The 18,679-nt window shown below is 39.8% G+C and overlaps 1 protein-coding gene across 2 annotated transcripts in view; it reads right to left on the reverse strand.

Annotated features, from left to right (window-relative positions):
• PIK3R1 (phosphoinositide-3-kinase regulatory subunit 1) overlaps nucleotides 1-18,679 on the reverse strand; it is a 126,190-nt gene that overhangs the window by 22,506 nt on the left and 85,005 nt on the right. For both annotated transcript variants that reach the window (XM_033929894.1, XM_033929898.1), the window contains exons 3-6: nucleotides 16,590-16,664; nucleotides 9,300-9,428; nucleotides 7,961-8,162; nucleotides 7,718-7,797 (exon numbers count right to left, since the gene is read on the reverse strand). In XM_033929894.1, coding sequence (XP_033785785.1) covers nucleotides 7,718-7,797; nucleotides 7,961-8,162; nucleotides 9,300-9,428; nucleotides 16,590-16,664 — 486 coding nt within the window. The remainder of the gene's footprint in view (nucleotides 1-7,717; nucleotides 7,798-7,960; nucleotides 8,163-9,299; nucleotides 9,429-16,589; nucleotides 16,665-18,679) is intronic.

Below are 18,679 nucleotides of genomic sequence, written 5' to 3' on the forward strand. Positions count from 1 at the left end.
TGAAAAATCTTTTTACATCAGTCCACAATTTTATTTAGTGCTTGAGGTGCTGAAATCAGCTCAGAAAGATGGGTGAGCATGTATATTTCATTTATCCTGTTGGTTATGGAGAGTTCCCCCCACCTACATACCTTTTACAGGTAAGCAACTTTAGTGGAGAATTTCATAGAGAGTTGCCCTGTATTCAGATTTTTGTAAGACCACCTAGCTGAACAATTCTAGGGAAGATAGGAGAGTCTGACAAACTACTTTATCCAAATACACTGTCAAATTTAAAAGATCATATTGCAGCTCTGTATATTTCAATGGAAAATGAGCAGATATAACATAGAAAGATAGAAGATGACGGCAGAAAAGGGCCATAGCCCACTCTAATGACCCATCCCCTTGACTTTACCTCTCCTAGAGATACCACATGTGTATCCCATTTCCTTTTTACCCCCCTAGAGATCCCACATGTGTATCCCATTTCCTTTTAAAATCTGGCACTCTGCTAGCCTCAATCACCTGACATGGAAGTTCATTCCAATGATCGACCACCCTTTCGGTGAAGAAGAACTTCCTGATGTCACCATAAAATTTCCCACCCCTGATTTTCAGCGAATGCCCTCTTGTGGCCGAGGGACCTTTAAGAAAGAAAATATCATCCTCCACCTCAATACAGCCCGTGATATATTTAAACGTCTCTATCATGTCTCCTCTCTTTCTAAGTTCCTCGAGTGAGTATAGCTGCAATTTATTCAGCCTTTCCTCATACGGGAGATCTTTGAGTCCCGAGACCATCCTGGTGGCCATTCATTGAACCGACTCAACTCTCAGGAAATCCTTTTTATAATGTGGCCTCCAGAATTGTACACAATATTCCAGATGAGGCCTCACCATGGATCTGTACAACGGCATTATAACTTCGGGCTTCCGGCTGATAAAACTTCTACGGATACAACCCATCATTTGTCTTGCCTTTGATGAAGCCTTCTACACTTGATTGGCAGTCTTCATGTCTTCGCTAATGATCACCCCCAAATCACGTTCCGCCTTGGTCCTAGCTAAGGTCTCACCATTTAGTGTGTAAGTTCTGCCAAGGTGCATGACCTTACATTTTCTAGCATTGAAGCTTAGCTGCCAAGTCGAGGACCAGTGTTCCAATAGAAGTAGGTCCTGCGTCATACTGTCTGGCAAAGAGTTCTCACTTACTATATTGCATAGTTTGGCGTCATCGGCGAATAATGTAATTTTACCCTGAAGCCCCTGAGTCAGATCTCCCACAAATATGTTGAAGAGGATCGGGCCCAAGACCTGCGGCACAGCACTGATCACCTCCGACGTTTTTGACGGGGCACCATTCACCACCACTCTCTGAAGTCTACCGTTTAGCCAATCATTGACTCATGCAGTTAATATTTCTCCCAGTCCCATTGATTTAATCTTGCTCAATAGTCTGCGGTGTGGGACGCTATCAAAAGCTTTACTAAAGTCCAAGTATACGACGTCTAGGGACTCCTCCACATCCTGTTTCCTTGTTATCCAGTCAAAGAAACTAATTAGATTGGATTGGCAGGATCTGCCCTTGGTAAATCCATGTTGGCGGGGATCCCGTAGATTCTTCTCGTCCAGGATCTTATCTAATTTATGCTTAATTAGTGTTTCCATGAGTTTACTCACTATGGATGTGAGACTCACCGGTCTGTAATTCTCAGCCTTTGTCCTGCAGCCCTTTTTGTGGAGTGGGATTACATTGGCTGTTTTCCAGTCCAAAGGGACTCTTCCTATACTCAAGGAAAGATTGAAGAGCACGGATAACGGCTCTGCCAGGACATCACACAGCTCTTTAAGCACCCTTGGGTGTAGATTGTCCGGTCCCATGGCTTTGTTCACTTTGAGTCTTGATAGTTCACAGTAGACGCTGCTGGGAGTAAACTCGAAATTCCAGAATGGGTCTTCTAATCTTTGCCTTGCTTGCAACTGTGGACCGGACCCCAGTGCCTCGCAGGTAGAGACTGAGCAGAAGTATTCGTTTAGTGGTTCGGCTTTATCGGAATCTGATTCTGCATAAGTCCCGTCTGCTTTCCTAAGGCGTACTATCCCATATCCGTTTCTTTTCCTATCACTGATGTACTTGAAGAAAGATTTATCCCCTTTCTTAATGTCCTTTGCTATATATAGGCAACCAACACTGCCATAGAAGTGGTTTCAAGCAGAATGCAGTTAAGTACACACTGGCCCTCTCCTATAGGTACATTCTGTAATGCAGCTACTTGGTCCTCAGTCTCCTGTCTGGAATCTTTTCCATAAGGAAGGGTTGCTTCAGCCAAGCAGTTTTCTACAAAATTTCTTTACTTTTTTGGTCAACTCCCCCTCCATCCCATTCCAGTAAGCTAGGGAGTCTCAAATGTGAGAATATGCTGCCTGCTTGTCCTAGGATAAAGCACTATTATTTACCGTAACAGGTGTTATCTGGAGACAGCAGGCAGATATTCTCACAACCCACCCACCTCCCCTGGATAGCCTCTTAGCTTGCTTACGGAACTGAGGTCCCCCCATGAGTAGGTATTGGATGGGAAGGCACTCATTCATGTGCAGTGCAGGCATTTGCAAAGTATTTTAAAACTTAGTGACAGTACACTTTTCATGCTGTCCATACCAAAGCCCGAGGTTGAGCAAAAGAAAAGAAATATATATACAGTGGAACCTTGGTTTACGAGCATAATTCGTTCCAGAAGCATGCTCGTAAACCAAAATACTCGTATATCAAAGCGAGTTTCCCCAAAGGAACTAAGGGAAACTCGCTTGATTTGTTCCCACCCACCCCCATCCCCCGAGGCCAGCGGCGCTGCTCTACACCCCCCAAGAACCGGCATTGGTCCCCCCTGCTCATGAAGGCCCCCCCGCATGATCTGCCATCCCCCCCGCTTGTTTCGCCGCCCCCCATGTGATCCACCATCCCCCCGCGATCCAGCACCCCTCCCCGCTCGCGTCGCACCCCCTCCCCCCCCGCCGCATTCCGGCATGCCCCAGGCACCCACCCACCCAATCACATTCCTTACCCTCATTTGGCACCGGCACCGGCACCAATGCACAGGACATGCCGGTGCCTGAAGAACTGTCTTCTTCTTCGCGCTGGGCCTTGAGCATGCGCAGATGTTAAAAGTGCATCTTGTGGCGTGTGTTTTGACTGTGCATTATAGCCCCCATTGACAGCGGAAGAGATGCTGTCTTTTCCGCCATCACCAACACCCCTCTGGCAGTGGGAGAGATGCCCAGTCTCCCGCCGCCAACCAACACCCCCCAACTCCCTTCAGCAGCGGAGAGATGCCCAGTCTCTCCTGTGACAGCAGACCATTGTTTTTTTAAGCATTTTTTTTTTTTTTAAATCTAGCCCCTATTCCTTTGTTCTTGTATAATCTTACTCTATTCCTGGACAAGTTGGACATAAGAGAGCAGTCCCATAGAGTCAGGGTGGGACTGATCAAACTGCTACAAAAACGGAGGAACCAAAAGCAGCATCCTGCTAGGCTGCCACATCAATCCTGTAAAACTTGGTAAAGTATGCAAAAAAGATCATGTAGGATCCCTGCAGATCTCCTCCAAAGAGATCACCAACAACTGCCCAAGAAGAGATTTCTCTGGTAGAATAAGCCCTCACTGAAATGAGTGGGGGTTGGGAGTATTTTTACAATCGCTATGTAGGCAGAAGAAATTGGCCATAAGGATCCATCTTGAAATGGTGGCTTTGGAAGCCTGCCTGCCTCTGAGGGCAGGACCCACCAGTACGAACAGATGGTCAGAGACCTGAAACTCGTTCGTTACCTCCAGGTACCTCAACAAGATCCTGCGCACATCCAGGGACCGCAACCCCCAGTCCTGCTCTCTCGAACTGGAGAAAGTAAAGGTAGGAAGACGAACCTCTTGGTTAATGTGAAAGGTAGAGACCACTTTTGGAAGAAAACAGTGTGCAGCAACACAATAAAATCTGTGATCCTAAAAAAAGATCCCGGAAAGATAAGATTTTTTCAAAGTTGACTCCACAACTAGTGATTACTGCTGAAGTAGTGGTCTACTGTAGCCCAGAGAAGAAATGATTTTATAAAGAGAATCAAGTTTTCTGGGAGCCACTATAATAGTTAAGGGCATTTACCAATTCTTGTGAATGCCCTTAACCATTATAGTGGCATGGTGTTCTCAAAGAGACTCTTTATCAATTTACCATGCAATGGTAATTTGAGAAGCTCCTTAGGAGGCTCATCATAATCCAAAGCTTCTAGATATTCTGCACTGTAGGCAGAGTCAGCTTCTAATTTAACAGGTAGTTACTTGTCCAACTATCTAATGAATCTAGTGAATGAAACTCTTTCGGAGATTTTGTCTTTGATGGAGATTTCTGAGGAGACTTCTCTGAAAGAGTATCATACACCTCTGTTGCAGAAGCAGAAAAGTCCCCATCTGAATCAGATTGTAAGTCAGAGTCATAAAGAAACTTTGGTGATGGTGAGCGTTGAGAAGGTCGATGCTTACAACAACTCTGGTATCAATCTGAGAAAGAAGAGGTAAGACGTGAAACTCTCTCACTTAGAAGTACGTGATGAAGAACGGTGCTTCCTGGACTTCGAATGTCGAGATGAAGAGGAGCGTCGATGCTTTGATGAAATGGACCGGTGCATTGATGGAGAACTTGACCTTCAATGTGATGATCGATGTTGAGGCATCGAGCATCTGGAAGAGCGACGGTGACTGTATGAAAATCCATGTTGATGCTGTGCAGGAGAGCCACTTGCGGTATCACAAGACCTGATGGCCATATACTCAGGCTGAGATAGTACCAAGGGAGTCGATGCTGCTGTATGTAGCTGTAATATATCAACCAGCTCCCTTTTGAAAACTCATCGAGCTTTTCATGGAAGGAAAGCACCAGTGTCTGTGGCTTTTTCTACCAGTACCAATGGTGCAGCAGCTTGCCTCAGAGAGGGTGACCTCGACGAGGTTGCAAGAGGGAACGTCGCTGCTTGGTCGGCATTAAGGGACTCAATGCAATAGTGACCTGTTTGGGAAGCTGGTGGCTTCTTAGCTGGCTTACCTGACAGTGCACGATCACCCGATACTGATGCCGATGTCTTCGATGTTGATGGTTGTGAGGTCTTGTCAATGTCCATGACAGTCCTGAACAATTTTTCTTGTTGAAGTTTACGGCTTTTAATGAAGCGCTTCTGCAAGGTAGAACACCAAGCACAGGACTCAACCTAGGATTGGGGCCAAGGCACTGCAAGCACCAACTATGCGGGTAAGTGATAGAAATCGGCCTTTGGCATCTGCAGCACTTTTTGAAGCCATGGACAGGAAGACTGCGTCAGCCAAATTAAACTCAATGGCTGAAGAGCAAACATGAACACCTCAAAGGGCAAAGCCCATGAGGAAAAAAGGAGAGAAAATAATAATCTCTTTTTTTTATTAGAAAAGAAAGAAATTATCAAAAAACTATGGAAAAAAACAAACAAAAAACAAACATTTCCCAAAGCAGGAAGGCAAGACGCAAAAAATGAAAAGAGTTCAAAAACACGACTTCTTTGTGCCGTGGAAAACGAAGAACTGAGGTACCGCGAGCATACATCGAGTGGAAAGGCACTCGCGCATGCACGGTGCGTCAGTTGCGAAGTTTCTAAAATCTTAAAGTGGTGATGCACTTTTAAATCTGTCTGTACTGGAGTTCCTTGGATGATGTCACCCACATGTGAGAATTTGCTGCCTGCTTGTCCTGGGATAATATGTTTTATGAGGGAGAAGAATTTTAAAATTGATACAATATGGCATGGGTAACCAATGCGGTTTGATAAATAAAGGGGTGACCAAATCAAAACATTTTGCCTTAAAAAGCATTTAGATTGCAGAACTTTGTATGGTCTCTGAATTGCTGCATTTTGAATAAGCGGTATTCTTTCTATGTATAGAAACTATGAAATATTATCATATTACAATTACATTAGTGATTTTTATTCCGCCATTACCTTGCGGTTCAAAGCGGATTACAGAAGAGGATTTCTGGACATGTCCAGAGATGTTACAGAGTAGAGCAGGTTGCTTCAGAGAATTGAAATGTTTCATTCGGTGTTAGTTAGTCTTCATGGATTTCTTGAATAGCAAGGTTTTTATTTCATTTCTGAAAGTTTTGTAGTCTGGTGTCGCGATTAGTAGATTAGAGAGTTGGTGGTCTAGTTTTGCTGCCTGTGTGGCTAGAAGGCCATTGTACAGTTTTACCATTTGATGGCTCTGATTGGAGGGTATGTGAATGGTGTCTGGGTTCTCCTGGGTCTGGTTGTGGTAGTTTGGATTAGGCGGTTGTTCAAGTATGGGCTGTCACCATTTATGGATTTAAATAGTAGACAGTAGAATTTAAATAGTGATCTAAGTGTTAATTCATGCTAGTACATCGCTCTACAAGAAAGGGTGTAGATTACAGATATTATACAAGTGAGAAACAAAGGCCTTCAGCATGCTGTCCAGACATGTCTGCATAGTTCAATGAGAATCCAATTTTGCTTCCAGAATTTTAGCCTGGTGGACTTGGGGTTACTTTCATCCACCACTGACACTTAGGGTAGAGGCTAGGAGGGAAGGATACAGAAGAGGAAGGAGACTAACTTTATGTTAGGCCTTGCAAACAAAAAAAATTGTTTTAAGATCATTCAGGCTTAACATGTATTGGTCTTCATTCAAGGATGAATTTTGCACTCTCATTTACCCAGTGTTCACCTGGTGACTACTGCCATAATCACAATACACTTGACAATTAGGGTCTATCACAAAGATAAGGCCTACTACCCATCTACATGCTGAACTACAAAGGGGAGATTATGGAGACTTTAGATACTTCATATTGAAGGCTCCAAGGTAAGAAACTCCATTCTTATCTGAATAAGTATCTTCACTGCTCAATTTAACAGCAACTAATCAGCTATATTTTAAAGCTTTCCTTACCTGGAGCTGACTCTCTCTCATTCTCTCTCACTCCATTCTTATCTGAATTTTTTAGCATTGCCTTAACTAATTCCAATGTGCAGATCCTCCCACATTTTCCCTCCTAAAACAATTACAACTATTCTAGCAAACAAATCAACTGCTGATTTATTTTTAATTTTTGCTTTTATAGAAGATAAGGACAGAAAAAGCATTCTGAGCAGTTACACAAACATGAGTTTTCTGATTTCACTATTTTTTATACCTTCAACTATAAGGAATTTGACTACCTACCCAAACAAGTCAGTTGATATAAAGCTCTTATATTCAAGAAAAAAACAAAAGCCATCAGATATAAAATATTGATAAAACATACACCATAAAGAGGTAACTATTTTGCAAATGAGTGACTTGGATAACAGAGGAAGAATCTGCTATGTCTAGATTTCAATTCTAAAATCCACCACCACACTTCAAGAACATTAACAAAAACACAGACCAACTTGCTTCCTTCATCACACCATTTCAACAAACCAATGCAATTGCACATTGCAAGCAGCCAATTTCCTCTTCCAACCTTCCCTTAGCAGTCAAGAGCAGGTATAAACTAACATTATGAGCCCACTAGGAACAGAAAAATCACCAGAATGCAATTTGTAAAACATTTTGAATGTACCACAGAAAGGCAGTATATAAAGAATCTAAAACAATAAGTATCTTAACTGTTCAATTTAACAGCAACTAATCAGCTATATTTTAAAGCTTTCCTTACCTGGAGCTGACTCTCTCTCATTCCATTCATTAGTTATTAAAGCTTCTATAATTTTTGTGTGGTAGTCAGGAATATCCAAACTGTAAAATAATAGTAATATTAAATGAACAATTCCCCTAACAACCCAATTAAACTTTATGCTAGAATGTTTGCTTAAAAGCAATATAAAAAATGACATACATTAATTACTGAATCCTTTGTTAAATACACTTGGCAGTGAGGTCTCAAGATTCTTCCACCTACCTTGCTATCTGGTTCCTGAAAAATAAAGGACTGAAAACTTCAGCTAGCGATCTTGCAGTCAAAAGATTTTTGCTGGAGTTCTGACAAAGTCTGAAGAAATGTTTAAGCAAATACTGGAGTGAGAGCCAATACTGCTGCGGTATGCTGGGAGATCTGATGTTCTTTTTTAGCAGCTGGGCATATTCCTCAGGGTTTTGCACTTCTGAAGGAAGCAAAATGAAATGTCACTTCAGGTCTTTGCAAGGAAGTACCAACTACACACTTCTCTACAATTTCACAGTGCTGAACACCATCCACCTCACTATGTAGAAAAGCCCAAATATTGTATACATTTGTAAATGCAGAGCTCAACATGAATGTACATCTCCATGGAGGACAGAAAATAAGTTACGATACAGATCAAATGGAAACCGAGACGTCTCATGTAAACCACAGAACACTGAGCATACTGCTATAGGGTAGACTTGTAACGGGTCATCCCATGCGATTGGCTACATGCAGCAACCAAGTTCTATAAGTTCTGTTCTTACACTGAAGGTTATCAGCCACAATATCCTGTTTCTATAACACGTGACAATGTTGGGTCCACAGACTGGAAATTTAGAAGTTTCATTTTCTATACCCAGTATGCTATAAGATAAAGTGAATGCTATCAATACCAGCATCCAGTACTCCCCATAGTTCACTAGAATGCTGCTAAGCATAAGAACTCTGTGTCCTCCCCTAAATACACTCCCCCTTGCCAGTACTGATAAAGAAAAAGGTTAACAATTAGCTCTGCCCGCATGCAGAGAAGTCCTTGATATTTTTTAACTCTTACATATACCAATGTACTTTTTTTTGTGAGGATTATGCATAAAGGACTGAATAAAATAAGCACTGTGCAATAGTGCGTTTCTAGTTTTACATGCAAACATTTTTTCAAGACTTGATCTCTCAGCCAAATAGCAGATTCTACACAATTTATTCAAACCACAGGAGGACAGTGACATATACCATAGCTATTTTGATACACTGAGGATATGAGGTGGTATCTCAGCACTCTGGTCATTTATGTGCAAACAGTAAGATAGAACAAATGCACATAAAGGAATAACAAGGCCATTTATTATTTAAAATAAAAAAATATGAATGTTTTCTATTCCCCTTCCTTAGCAATACAAGTACTAAATACTGATCTCAAAGTACTCTTACACTGTAAGAGATCAGTTCAAACTCTGGTTACTGCCATAGTGCTCAATATAAAAATATGCTCATTCTCTACTAGACTTTAACATATAGTGCTAATATAGCCTCTTAGCACTATATGGATCTCTTTCCTTTCCCCAATCAGACATACCTTGAGCAGTAGAAATGTCACTATAAACAGATGCTGGAATGATGGGATTTGGTATGTCCAGAAGAAATCTATTTAAAGCATCTGAAAGAACTTGTACATCAAGCTGTTCAAAATCCACAGAACCAAAATCTATGTGCAAAAAAAGAAAAATAGATTTTTATAAAAAGCTGTCTGAACTCAGGTAAAACATCTCCTGACTTGTCAATGGACAGTCACATCTTCTAAGGTAGTGGTTCTCAAACCTGTCCTAGAGCAGTGTTTCTCAACTCGGTCCTGGAATGCCCCCTTGCCAGTCAGGTTTTCAGGATATCCACAAAGAATATGCATGAAAGAAATTTGCATATAATGGAGGCAATGTATGCAAATCCAGTTTATGCAATTTCATTGCAGATATCCTGAAAACCTGACTGGCAGGACCGAGTTGAGATACACTGTCCTAGAGGACCCCAACACAGTTGGGTTTTCAGGATATCCCTAATGAATATTCATCTAAAGCTTAAGCTCATTTTTTTTCCCCAGTTAAATAGCTGCCTATTGGATAACTCAAATTCTTAAAACCAGCTATTAATTGCCAATTGTTTTTAAGAAACTGTGCAACTCTCAGTTTGAAGCCTCTCTGACTAAATGATTATGGACTAATGAACTCATGAACTAACCAAGATTCAATTTTAGATAAAAGTAATCACAATGACTGTAGTATGTGTGTGAAAGTTGGGAAGTGAGTGTGAGTGATGGGGATTAGGTTCACTGACTAAATTATTCTGATATTTATTAATAAATTAAGTATTGGTAAGTTGTAAACGTACTGTAATGAAATGAAATGTGGGAGATAAGATTAAAATTGAATTGATTCAGATAATACTTGTTTGTATTAAATATTTAATAGCTGGTTTTAAGAAGGTTGAGTTAATGAATATTCATGAGTGATATTTTCATATAATGAAAGTGACAGGTATGCAAATCTCTCTCATGCATATTCACTAGGGATATTCTCAAAACCCGACTGGCTAGGGGGTCCCCCCCAGGACAGGTTTGAGAACTACTGCTAAAGCATAGAAAGTTGCAAGATTAGGAGAGTCCACACATCAAAGAGCTGGCAGTGGAACAAGAGTGCTATAACAACTTCCAGGTTGAAGCTGCAGGTTTCAATCACTCTGGATGAAATAGTAGTAACCACAGTTCCTGACTACTAAAGAACAGTAAGAGCCTTATAGCTTAAGATGCTTTCAGTATTTTCTTAGGAAGTTCCTATAAATTGAGCTTTTATTTGGTAGCTGAATAAGTTCCTTTGTAATCTGAATAAGCTTCTTTCTGGCTCTGCTTGCAATTAAAAGGTGTTTAGATAGGGTTTTAGAAGAGGAAATTGTACTTCAGGATGGTGGGGGAGGCGGCATGTCAAACCAATAACTCTGATCCCAAGTCTTCAATGGTTAGTAGCATCCATCACGTTTGATATTTTAGTTTATTTTATATTTTGCCTTCTGTTTATGTTCTGCTTGTGGGATTGCTGTCCAAATATTTCAATTTCCACCCCCCCTTCCCCAAACACAATTTATTCCTTCCAACAAGAATCACAGGTTCCTCAGTCATCATGCTTAAAATTCCAACAATCTATACCTTAACAAAGAATCAAACTACAGAAGCTGCCACAGCAACAGTCCTAAGGGAGATGACAATGGAAATGCCACTTTCCAACATTATGAGAGGAAAGATTCTGTCATATTCAGCCAAGTAGTGATTTATAATAAAGGATTACAAAAACAAAACAAAAAAAAACAAAAAACAGAAAAATGCTCAGTTTTGCTAGACTGACAAAGCCTAGGTAATACTCAACTACATCTCCTTGGAAAATTTTAGCGAAGAAGGAATTTACTTGCATTTTTAGGTAGCAAAGAGAAAGAATGAAGAGTTCAACTAATATTGTACCTACAACACAAATGTTACAACTAGTGCTTGCGGCAATACTAGTGAATTGTTGTGTGTCTACAAGGTTGTTAAGACACCTGAACAGGATTTGTGTTTAATATGTAAATATTTTGTATATAAACACAGAAGCTAAGAAGAAACCTATATTTAGGGTTAAAATAAAAACTTCACCTCCTTACTGCTAGGCAGCAAGGTTATACTAAGTTTCTCTACTAAATCAATGCAAGGTAACGCAAACTGATCCCACAGGTGCAAAACATTAGTGATGCCTGATAGGCAGTCAGAGTAATTCAAAAGAAGAAGGATTGCCAAGCCACATGCCACTATCTTGTTTGTTAATAGCCTGATTAAGTACAACCAGATCAACAGATGCAAGAACTGCAGATTAATAACCGGAGAAGCTCACTGACTAATGACCATAGCAATACATTCAATGGTCTAACTCCAGTGGTTCTTAACCCCAGCCAGTCAAGTTTTCAGGATATCCCTAATGAATATGCATGAGACATATCTGCATGCCTCTCTCCTCCATTATTTGCAAATCTCTCATGCATATTCATTAGGAATATCCTGAAAACCCAACAGGCTGGAGGTTCCCCAAGACAGAGTTCAGAACCACTGGTCTACTCATACCTCCATAAGCTAGTAGTGCATCTTTAGTGGCATGCTGAACGAAGTGCACCTAGACCTGACTGCACACTATTCTTTCCTTATAAGTTTCCCCATCTCTTTATATTATCACTTTTTACCAAACATTTAACAATTTGCTGCCTTTATTGGGGGAGGGGGAAAGACCCACACAGTGAACAAAGATCTCACTAAAGGGGTCTTGTTATTCAAAGATACCTGTTATGAACTCTGCACAGCAGTACATATAATTTACAAAATATGGGGCAGAAAAGTGAAATTTTGCTTATTTCAGAACCAAAGACTGAAGCCAAATTAGTTACCCCATCTTATATTTTGTGATCCTACTGTGTCTGGGCAGCTTTGTAGTCAGGCTTCAAAACTGAGAAAGGTACAGAACGCAACTGGATACGGAAACTGAATTACAGACAGCTGTAGCACAATGCTTAGAAAGTGATAATTCCAAATCGCATATCTGATGACAACTATAAAATTGGCCCCCATTGTACCTTAAATCAGGTCGGTCATGGTCATGCTGCTTTAACTGAAGCCCCTCTTATTTATTTTCTACTGTGTGTGTCTTATTTATTTTCTACTGTGTGTGTGCTGTCTGATTTGCTGATTCGAATCGATTCACTTTCTAAAAAAAATAAATAAATAAAACCGGACATACCAATTCAGTGAGTCCTAACTCCTGACATATCTCTGGGCCTCCTAAAGTAGCAGCAGCAGTGACAGTGACCGGCTTGGCAGAGGCAGCGCAGTGAACAGGCTTCTGCTGGCCTGCCCCGCTGGGGCCTTCCCTCTGCCATGTCACTGATGATGCGGCAGAGGGAAGCACTGGTGGGAAGGCCGCAAGAAGCCCGTTCACCGCGCTGCCTCTACCAAGCCAGTCACTGCCACCATTGCTGTTACTTAAGAAGGCCTGAAGGGGGATATTTGGGAGGGGGGTGTTGATCAGGAGGAACTGCACAGGGGAATGGGAGGGATGAAAAGCTGCTGCACAGGGGGAGAGAGAGAAAGAATTGGTGGAGAAGGGATTGAGGCGAGGAAGGGAAAAATGCAACAGAAGCAGAATGGGGTGAAGGAGATATCCTGCATATGGTGGAGTGGAGGGAGACATGCATGGACAAGAGAGAGGGAGAAATGTTGGACATAGGGTAGAGGGCAGGGAGAGATGGTGCATGGGGAGAAAGAAATGGTGCACATGATAATGGAGGGGAGGAAGGGAGAGATGCTGCATGGAGGGGAATAGAGAGGTTTGACCCAGGGCACAAGGCAGGGGGAGGGGGAGAGAGAGAGAGATAGTAGACAGTGGCAGAAATGCTGGATATGGCATTGGAAGGGAAGGTACAGAGATGGAAGATGAATGGTGAGCATGGAAAAAGAAGAAAATGTCAAATGGGCAGGAAACCCTGGCAAGTGAGTTGACAGAAGACAAACAGAAACTAGAGCCTGGGACCAACATGATTTGAATAATAAAAATGACTAGACAACAAAAGGTAGAAAATTAATTTTATTTTCTATTTTGCGATTATAATGTGTCAGATTTGAAATGTTCAGCACTGGTCGCCGTACATGAAGAAAGACACGGTACTACTTGAAAGGGTCCAGAGAAGAGCGACTAAAATGGTTAAGGGGCTAGAGGAGTTGCCGTGCAGTGAGAGATTGGAGAAACTGGGCCTCTTCTCCATTGAAAAGAGGAAACTGAGAGGAGACATGATCGAAACATTCAAAATACTGAAGGGAATAGACTTAGTAGATAAAGGCAGACTGTTCACCCTCTCCAAGGTAGGGAGAATGAGAGGGCACTCTCTAAAGTTGAAAGGGGAAAGATTCCGTACAAACGTAAGGAAGTTCTTCTTCACACAGCGAGTGGTGGAGAGCTGGAACGCTCTTCTGGAGTCTGCTGTAGGGGAAAACACCCTCCAGGGTTTCAAGACTAAGCTGGACAAGTTCCTGCTAAATTGGGATGTACACAGGTGAGGCTGGACTCATTTTAGAGCACTGGTCTTTGACCTGGGGGCTGCCGCATGAGCAGACTGCTGGGCACGATAGACCACTGGTCTGACCCAGCAGCGGCAATTCTTATGTTCTTATGTGTATCCTGCCAGAGCTGGTGCTACATAGCGAGTGTGAGCTAGGACATAACAGAGAGGAAATATATTTTTTGTTTACATTACAGCGCTGGCATGGGGTTAAAGAGGGCAAAGGGGGCTGGAGTGGGTGAAGATGCTACATAATAAACCCACCAGGATGTTTGGAAAAAAAAAAGCAAAAAAAAGCCCTACTTGTCAGGAAAAATGAAATCAAATGAAATCAAAAAATTAATTCAATAGGCCAAATCGAATCTAAAAAATTTCCACTGAATTGGGCAGCACTTGTCTTGACTGACTTTTATACGTTCAAAGGAGTAGACACACTCCATTATATATCTGTCCTGAGTAAAACACTGCACATGTGTGGTTTATACTATATCAGTACTTCTCAAACTATGGGTTAAATATAAATGAGGTCAAGATCACAGCAGGCAGATACTGTCATTTCAGTCCATACAGGACAACTCATTAATCTGTACAAGCTCAACAAGAATTAGGGGGGCTCTATAGTAATATTACCCAAGGGCATGGTGGAAGGATAGGATAGGCAAGTTAGAGCTGGAGCTACAATGCTTGTTTGCTTCACTAAAATTGGGTTAAAGGCCACAAAGTTTAGGAAACACTGCTATATAAATCAGGATAATAAAACCTGACTTAGAAGCAGACAGTGAAACACCCTTATAATATATTGCCACCTAGTGACAGCTATCCATATAGCACAGTTTTCATTATCAAAATGAAAGGGCAGTGGTAGTCAACCTGAATACATAGAATGATTTATTTAAAGATGATTCTTTCTCATTTGACTAACTTAAATGCAGAGAAAATCCATCTAACAATTTGTTTTATAGTGATCCTGCCACATATACAGTATTACCGTAAATATACTCTACTCTAACAAGAATTTAACAGATATTCAGAGTTATTAACCTGACATTTTATCAGTTCAAAATCCCTCTTCTCCTACTGATGCTTCTTGTGATATTGGGCAAATCATGTAACATTCCACTGCCTCAGTAACAGACTGTAAGCACTAGGGAAATAGCTAACTCTACCTTAACGCAACTCACTTTGGAGGTACTACTGAAAAGATAAACTATATTTAAAAAAAAAAAAAAAAAAAAGAAGAAAGAAAGCACACACACTAAGTCAGAAAAACATTTAAGTCACTCCAATAAAAATGTAAACTTTGCTGTTTAACCTATTTTTATGCATTTAAGTGTAAATCATAGTTAAATTTTGATTAAACGCTTATCCAAAGGTACAAAGCGTTGTACATAGTAATTTATGAACATTTTAGATAATTAAATATAAACCACAAACTTACTTATGACATGAAAACATTGGGAAAAAAGGGAGGAACTACAATTTCTTAGAAAGAATATATAAAAGGAAAATACAATAGGGAAGGGAAACAAATTAAATAGTACGGAAGTAAGTACATATGTAAAAAAATCAGTTATAGGCATCTTTAAAGAGCAAGCATTTTAGGTTATTTTTGAATTTCTGCACGTTTTGTTCAGCTCTGAGGGTATAGAGGGAGAGAGTTCCAAATTAGAGGGGCAGTGACTGAGAAAATGAGAGTATGACAAGTACCAATTATCTTTAAGGATGGGACATTAAGGGAATGTTGTGAGGCTGATCTTAAAGTTCTGGGAGGGTCATAAGGAATCAGTAATCTATGAATGCAGGGATATTAGACTGTATAGTTTTAAAAGTCAAGAGGGCAATCTTATAGGTGATCCGATGTGAAACAGGCAGCCAATGAGCTTTTTGTAGCAAAGGGGTAAAGTGATCAAATTTTTTTGAACCTGAAATAATTTTAACAGCTGTATTTTGTATGAGTTGAAGACGTTTTATATCTTTTAGACACAACCCTTTAAACAATGAGTTACAGTAATCAATTTTAGATATTACGAGAGAATGAATTAAAACATTAAAAGAATTTACGTCAAGCAAGCCTCATCTACCATCTACAAATTTATTTAGGGGGGCAAAAGTTTGCAGTGGGAAAACCAGTGAAAGAGACATGCTCATCAGATTCTTCTTCCAGGAAGCCCAATTCTATAAACAACGGACTTTAGGGTAATTCACCTCAATTTCTCTTCAAAAAAGAAAAGAAATACACACACTGCTTTTTAAGTTACTCAAATAGCAGCATCTAGAAGAATAATTTGATGAGTGTGCCTCATATTAGGTCTTCAAAAAACCACTCTCCCTGGCACTAAAATCATTTGTAATAAAAACCTTTGGGTTACCTGTGTATGTAGACAAAATTTTCAGGTCCTACTTCCCTGGCTTATTACTGCAAAGGCTACTTCTCTTTTCTATAGACATGTTCCGTGACTGCTGTGACATACAGAAGGAGAGTATGTCAGAAGCTAAGAGAATTGCTCCAGGTCTTGCATGTCACTGCAGTCATCACCAGGTGATCATATTAAAAAATTAACATTTAAACACTGCACAATACTCTTATCCCCTAGAAACTGAAAAAGGACCTCATGTTAAAGGCAATCCATTTATTCACTCTTATTTATTCTTTTCTGAAACAAGTTTTACTTTGAAAAGCATAACTACACATCATGTGAACATGATACTTGTATAAGTTATAGAAAAAAGATAAAGTAGTGATGCTTACCACTCTCAAGAATCTGCCTTAGCTCCGTCACACTACTTGATCCTTGTGATCTGTACAAAGTTGATGATTCCACACCTAAGAAACAAAACACTAGTTTACCACAATCACATGGGCAAAAATGTTTGCGGCTAGGGGGCTTCCTGTATGTTAACAATTCTGAACACAATTTTGAAGGACTCATAACTCTTTTCTCCTCTGTTTACTGTTGAGCTCTTAAAATTCTACACAGTCCTAACAGGTAATTCCTCATTTTAGAGTTGTGTTATAATGACATTTTTTTTAAAGACAAACTTACAGCTTGAGCAGAAACATTCAGGTATTCTCTCTTTTCAAAATCATCATAATCACCTTCAAAGCAACCAGAGTTTTTGCTCATCATGACAGCATTTCAACACAAGTAGCAGCTACTCTGGGCTGATCAGACGGTGGCTGGGCTGATCTCATCCCCCAGTGCTCTAGTGCACTTCAAGTGCATGTATGGGCAATACACTAATTTCAGGTCAATCCAATACCCCAGCTTGCTATATTTCTGTGGTTGCTGGTGGCTCCATTCACACATGATTTTAAAATATCTTTCACATCATCTATCTTGGTGGGGAAGAATAGAAGCTGTGAAAATGACTATAACCCGTATAATTAACTACATCTTGGGGATGCTTCCTAGAATAGTCAATCGGTCCTTTTATAAAGATTTGGAAACCATTCTGTCCAAATTTATTTGGCGAAATAAGCCTCCACATATTGCTCTCTCTACATTAAAATTACCAAAAATAAATGGAGGTCTGGGATTTCCAGACTTTTATAAATATCATCTGGCAATGTTTTTAAGATATGGCACTCTATGGATGATTGATCATCCTCAGTCCATAGTAGCTTTACCTACATGGTATACCATCGAAGCATACTTAATTTCACCAATCTCACTGAAATGTATTTCCTTCCAGAATAACATTAAACATTTATCATTATATGATACTATTACATTTACAAACCATGCCATACAAGCATTTGAAAAAGCTTCTCTTGAACTATCTCGCTGTAAACATTCTCTTTCCACTCCTATTTGGAATAATTCAAATATTATTGTTGGAGAAGAGCCATTACATTGGTCTTCATAGATGGAAAAGGACATTTGGTATATTAACCAACTTATAGAAAATAAATCTCTAATGACCTTACAAACAATTACAAGCTAAATTTGGTCTCTCTTCTATGGAATTTTAAAGATGTTTTCAATTGCATCATTGCTTAAAGAAATTGGAATGGCCTTTAAGTCCTAAAACTCCTTTAATTTCAAAGTTTTTGGAATTCTGTCAACTAGGAGTTATTCATGGTCATACGACCTCAGTTTATTACAAGTTTTTTGTCTCATCATCTTTATCCCACCCATCTTTATCCACCTAGTCTGGCTCTGAAGAGCAATGGTTTTATTTTTTTAAGCATTCACAATTCCCCACATCATCTACTAGTCTAATGCAATCACTATACTTTCTATTTAATAAAGCATATTGGACCCCTAATAAATTACATAGAGCTCATTTATCAGATTCTAACAAATGTTGGCACGGTAAGGTTAACTTAGGTGACCTGAAACATATGATTTATGATTGCCCAATTATTCAACCATTTTGGAAATCAGTTTTGAAAAACATAGGTACCATATTACCTATTTCTTCTCAGTTATCATTTAGTATTGTTTTCTTTGATCTCTTGCTTTGCCTGAAGACTTCAATAAATGGCATTCCAAATTATTTGATACATTAATTGCTATCACTATACAAATGATTCTCTCTTATTGAAGTCGGCTCAGCTATTAAACATATCATTCTGGTGGGCAATAATTATGATGATTCATAAATATGAATGTAAAGCCAATTCCCTTCCTAACAAAAGCTTCAAATCTTATAAAATTTGGTTACTAATAGCAAATATTTCTTCTTTAACCTAATTTATAGATACTATCCAACTAGTATTATCGAGTATAATATATTATATATATATATATATATATATATATAAAATGTAATTTTAATGGTCTCCTATAACCAAAATTAATCTAATCCCTGGTCTACATGGGAGTATTTATAGCT

This window comes from Geotrypetes seraphini, chromosome 1 (genome assembly GCF_902459505.1).
Source record: "Geotrypetes seraphini chromosome 1, aGeoSer1.1, whole genome shotgun sequence".
NCBI classification, from domain to species: Eukaryota; Metazoa; Chordata; class Amphibia; order Gymnophiona; family Dermophiidae; genus Geotrypetes; species Geotrypetes seraphini.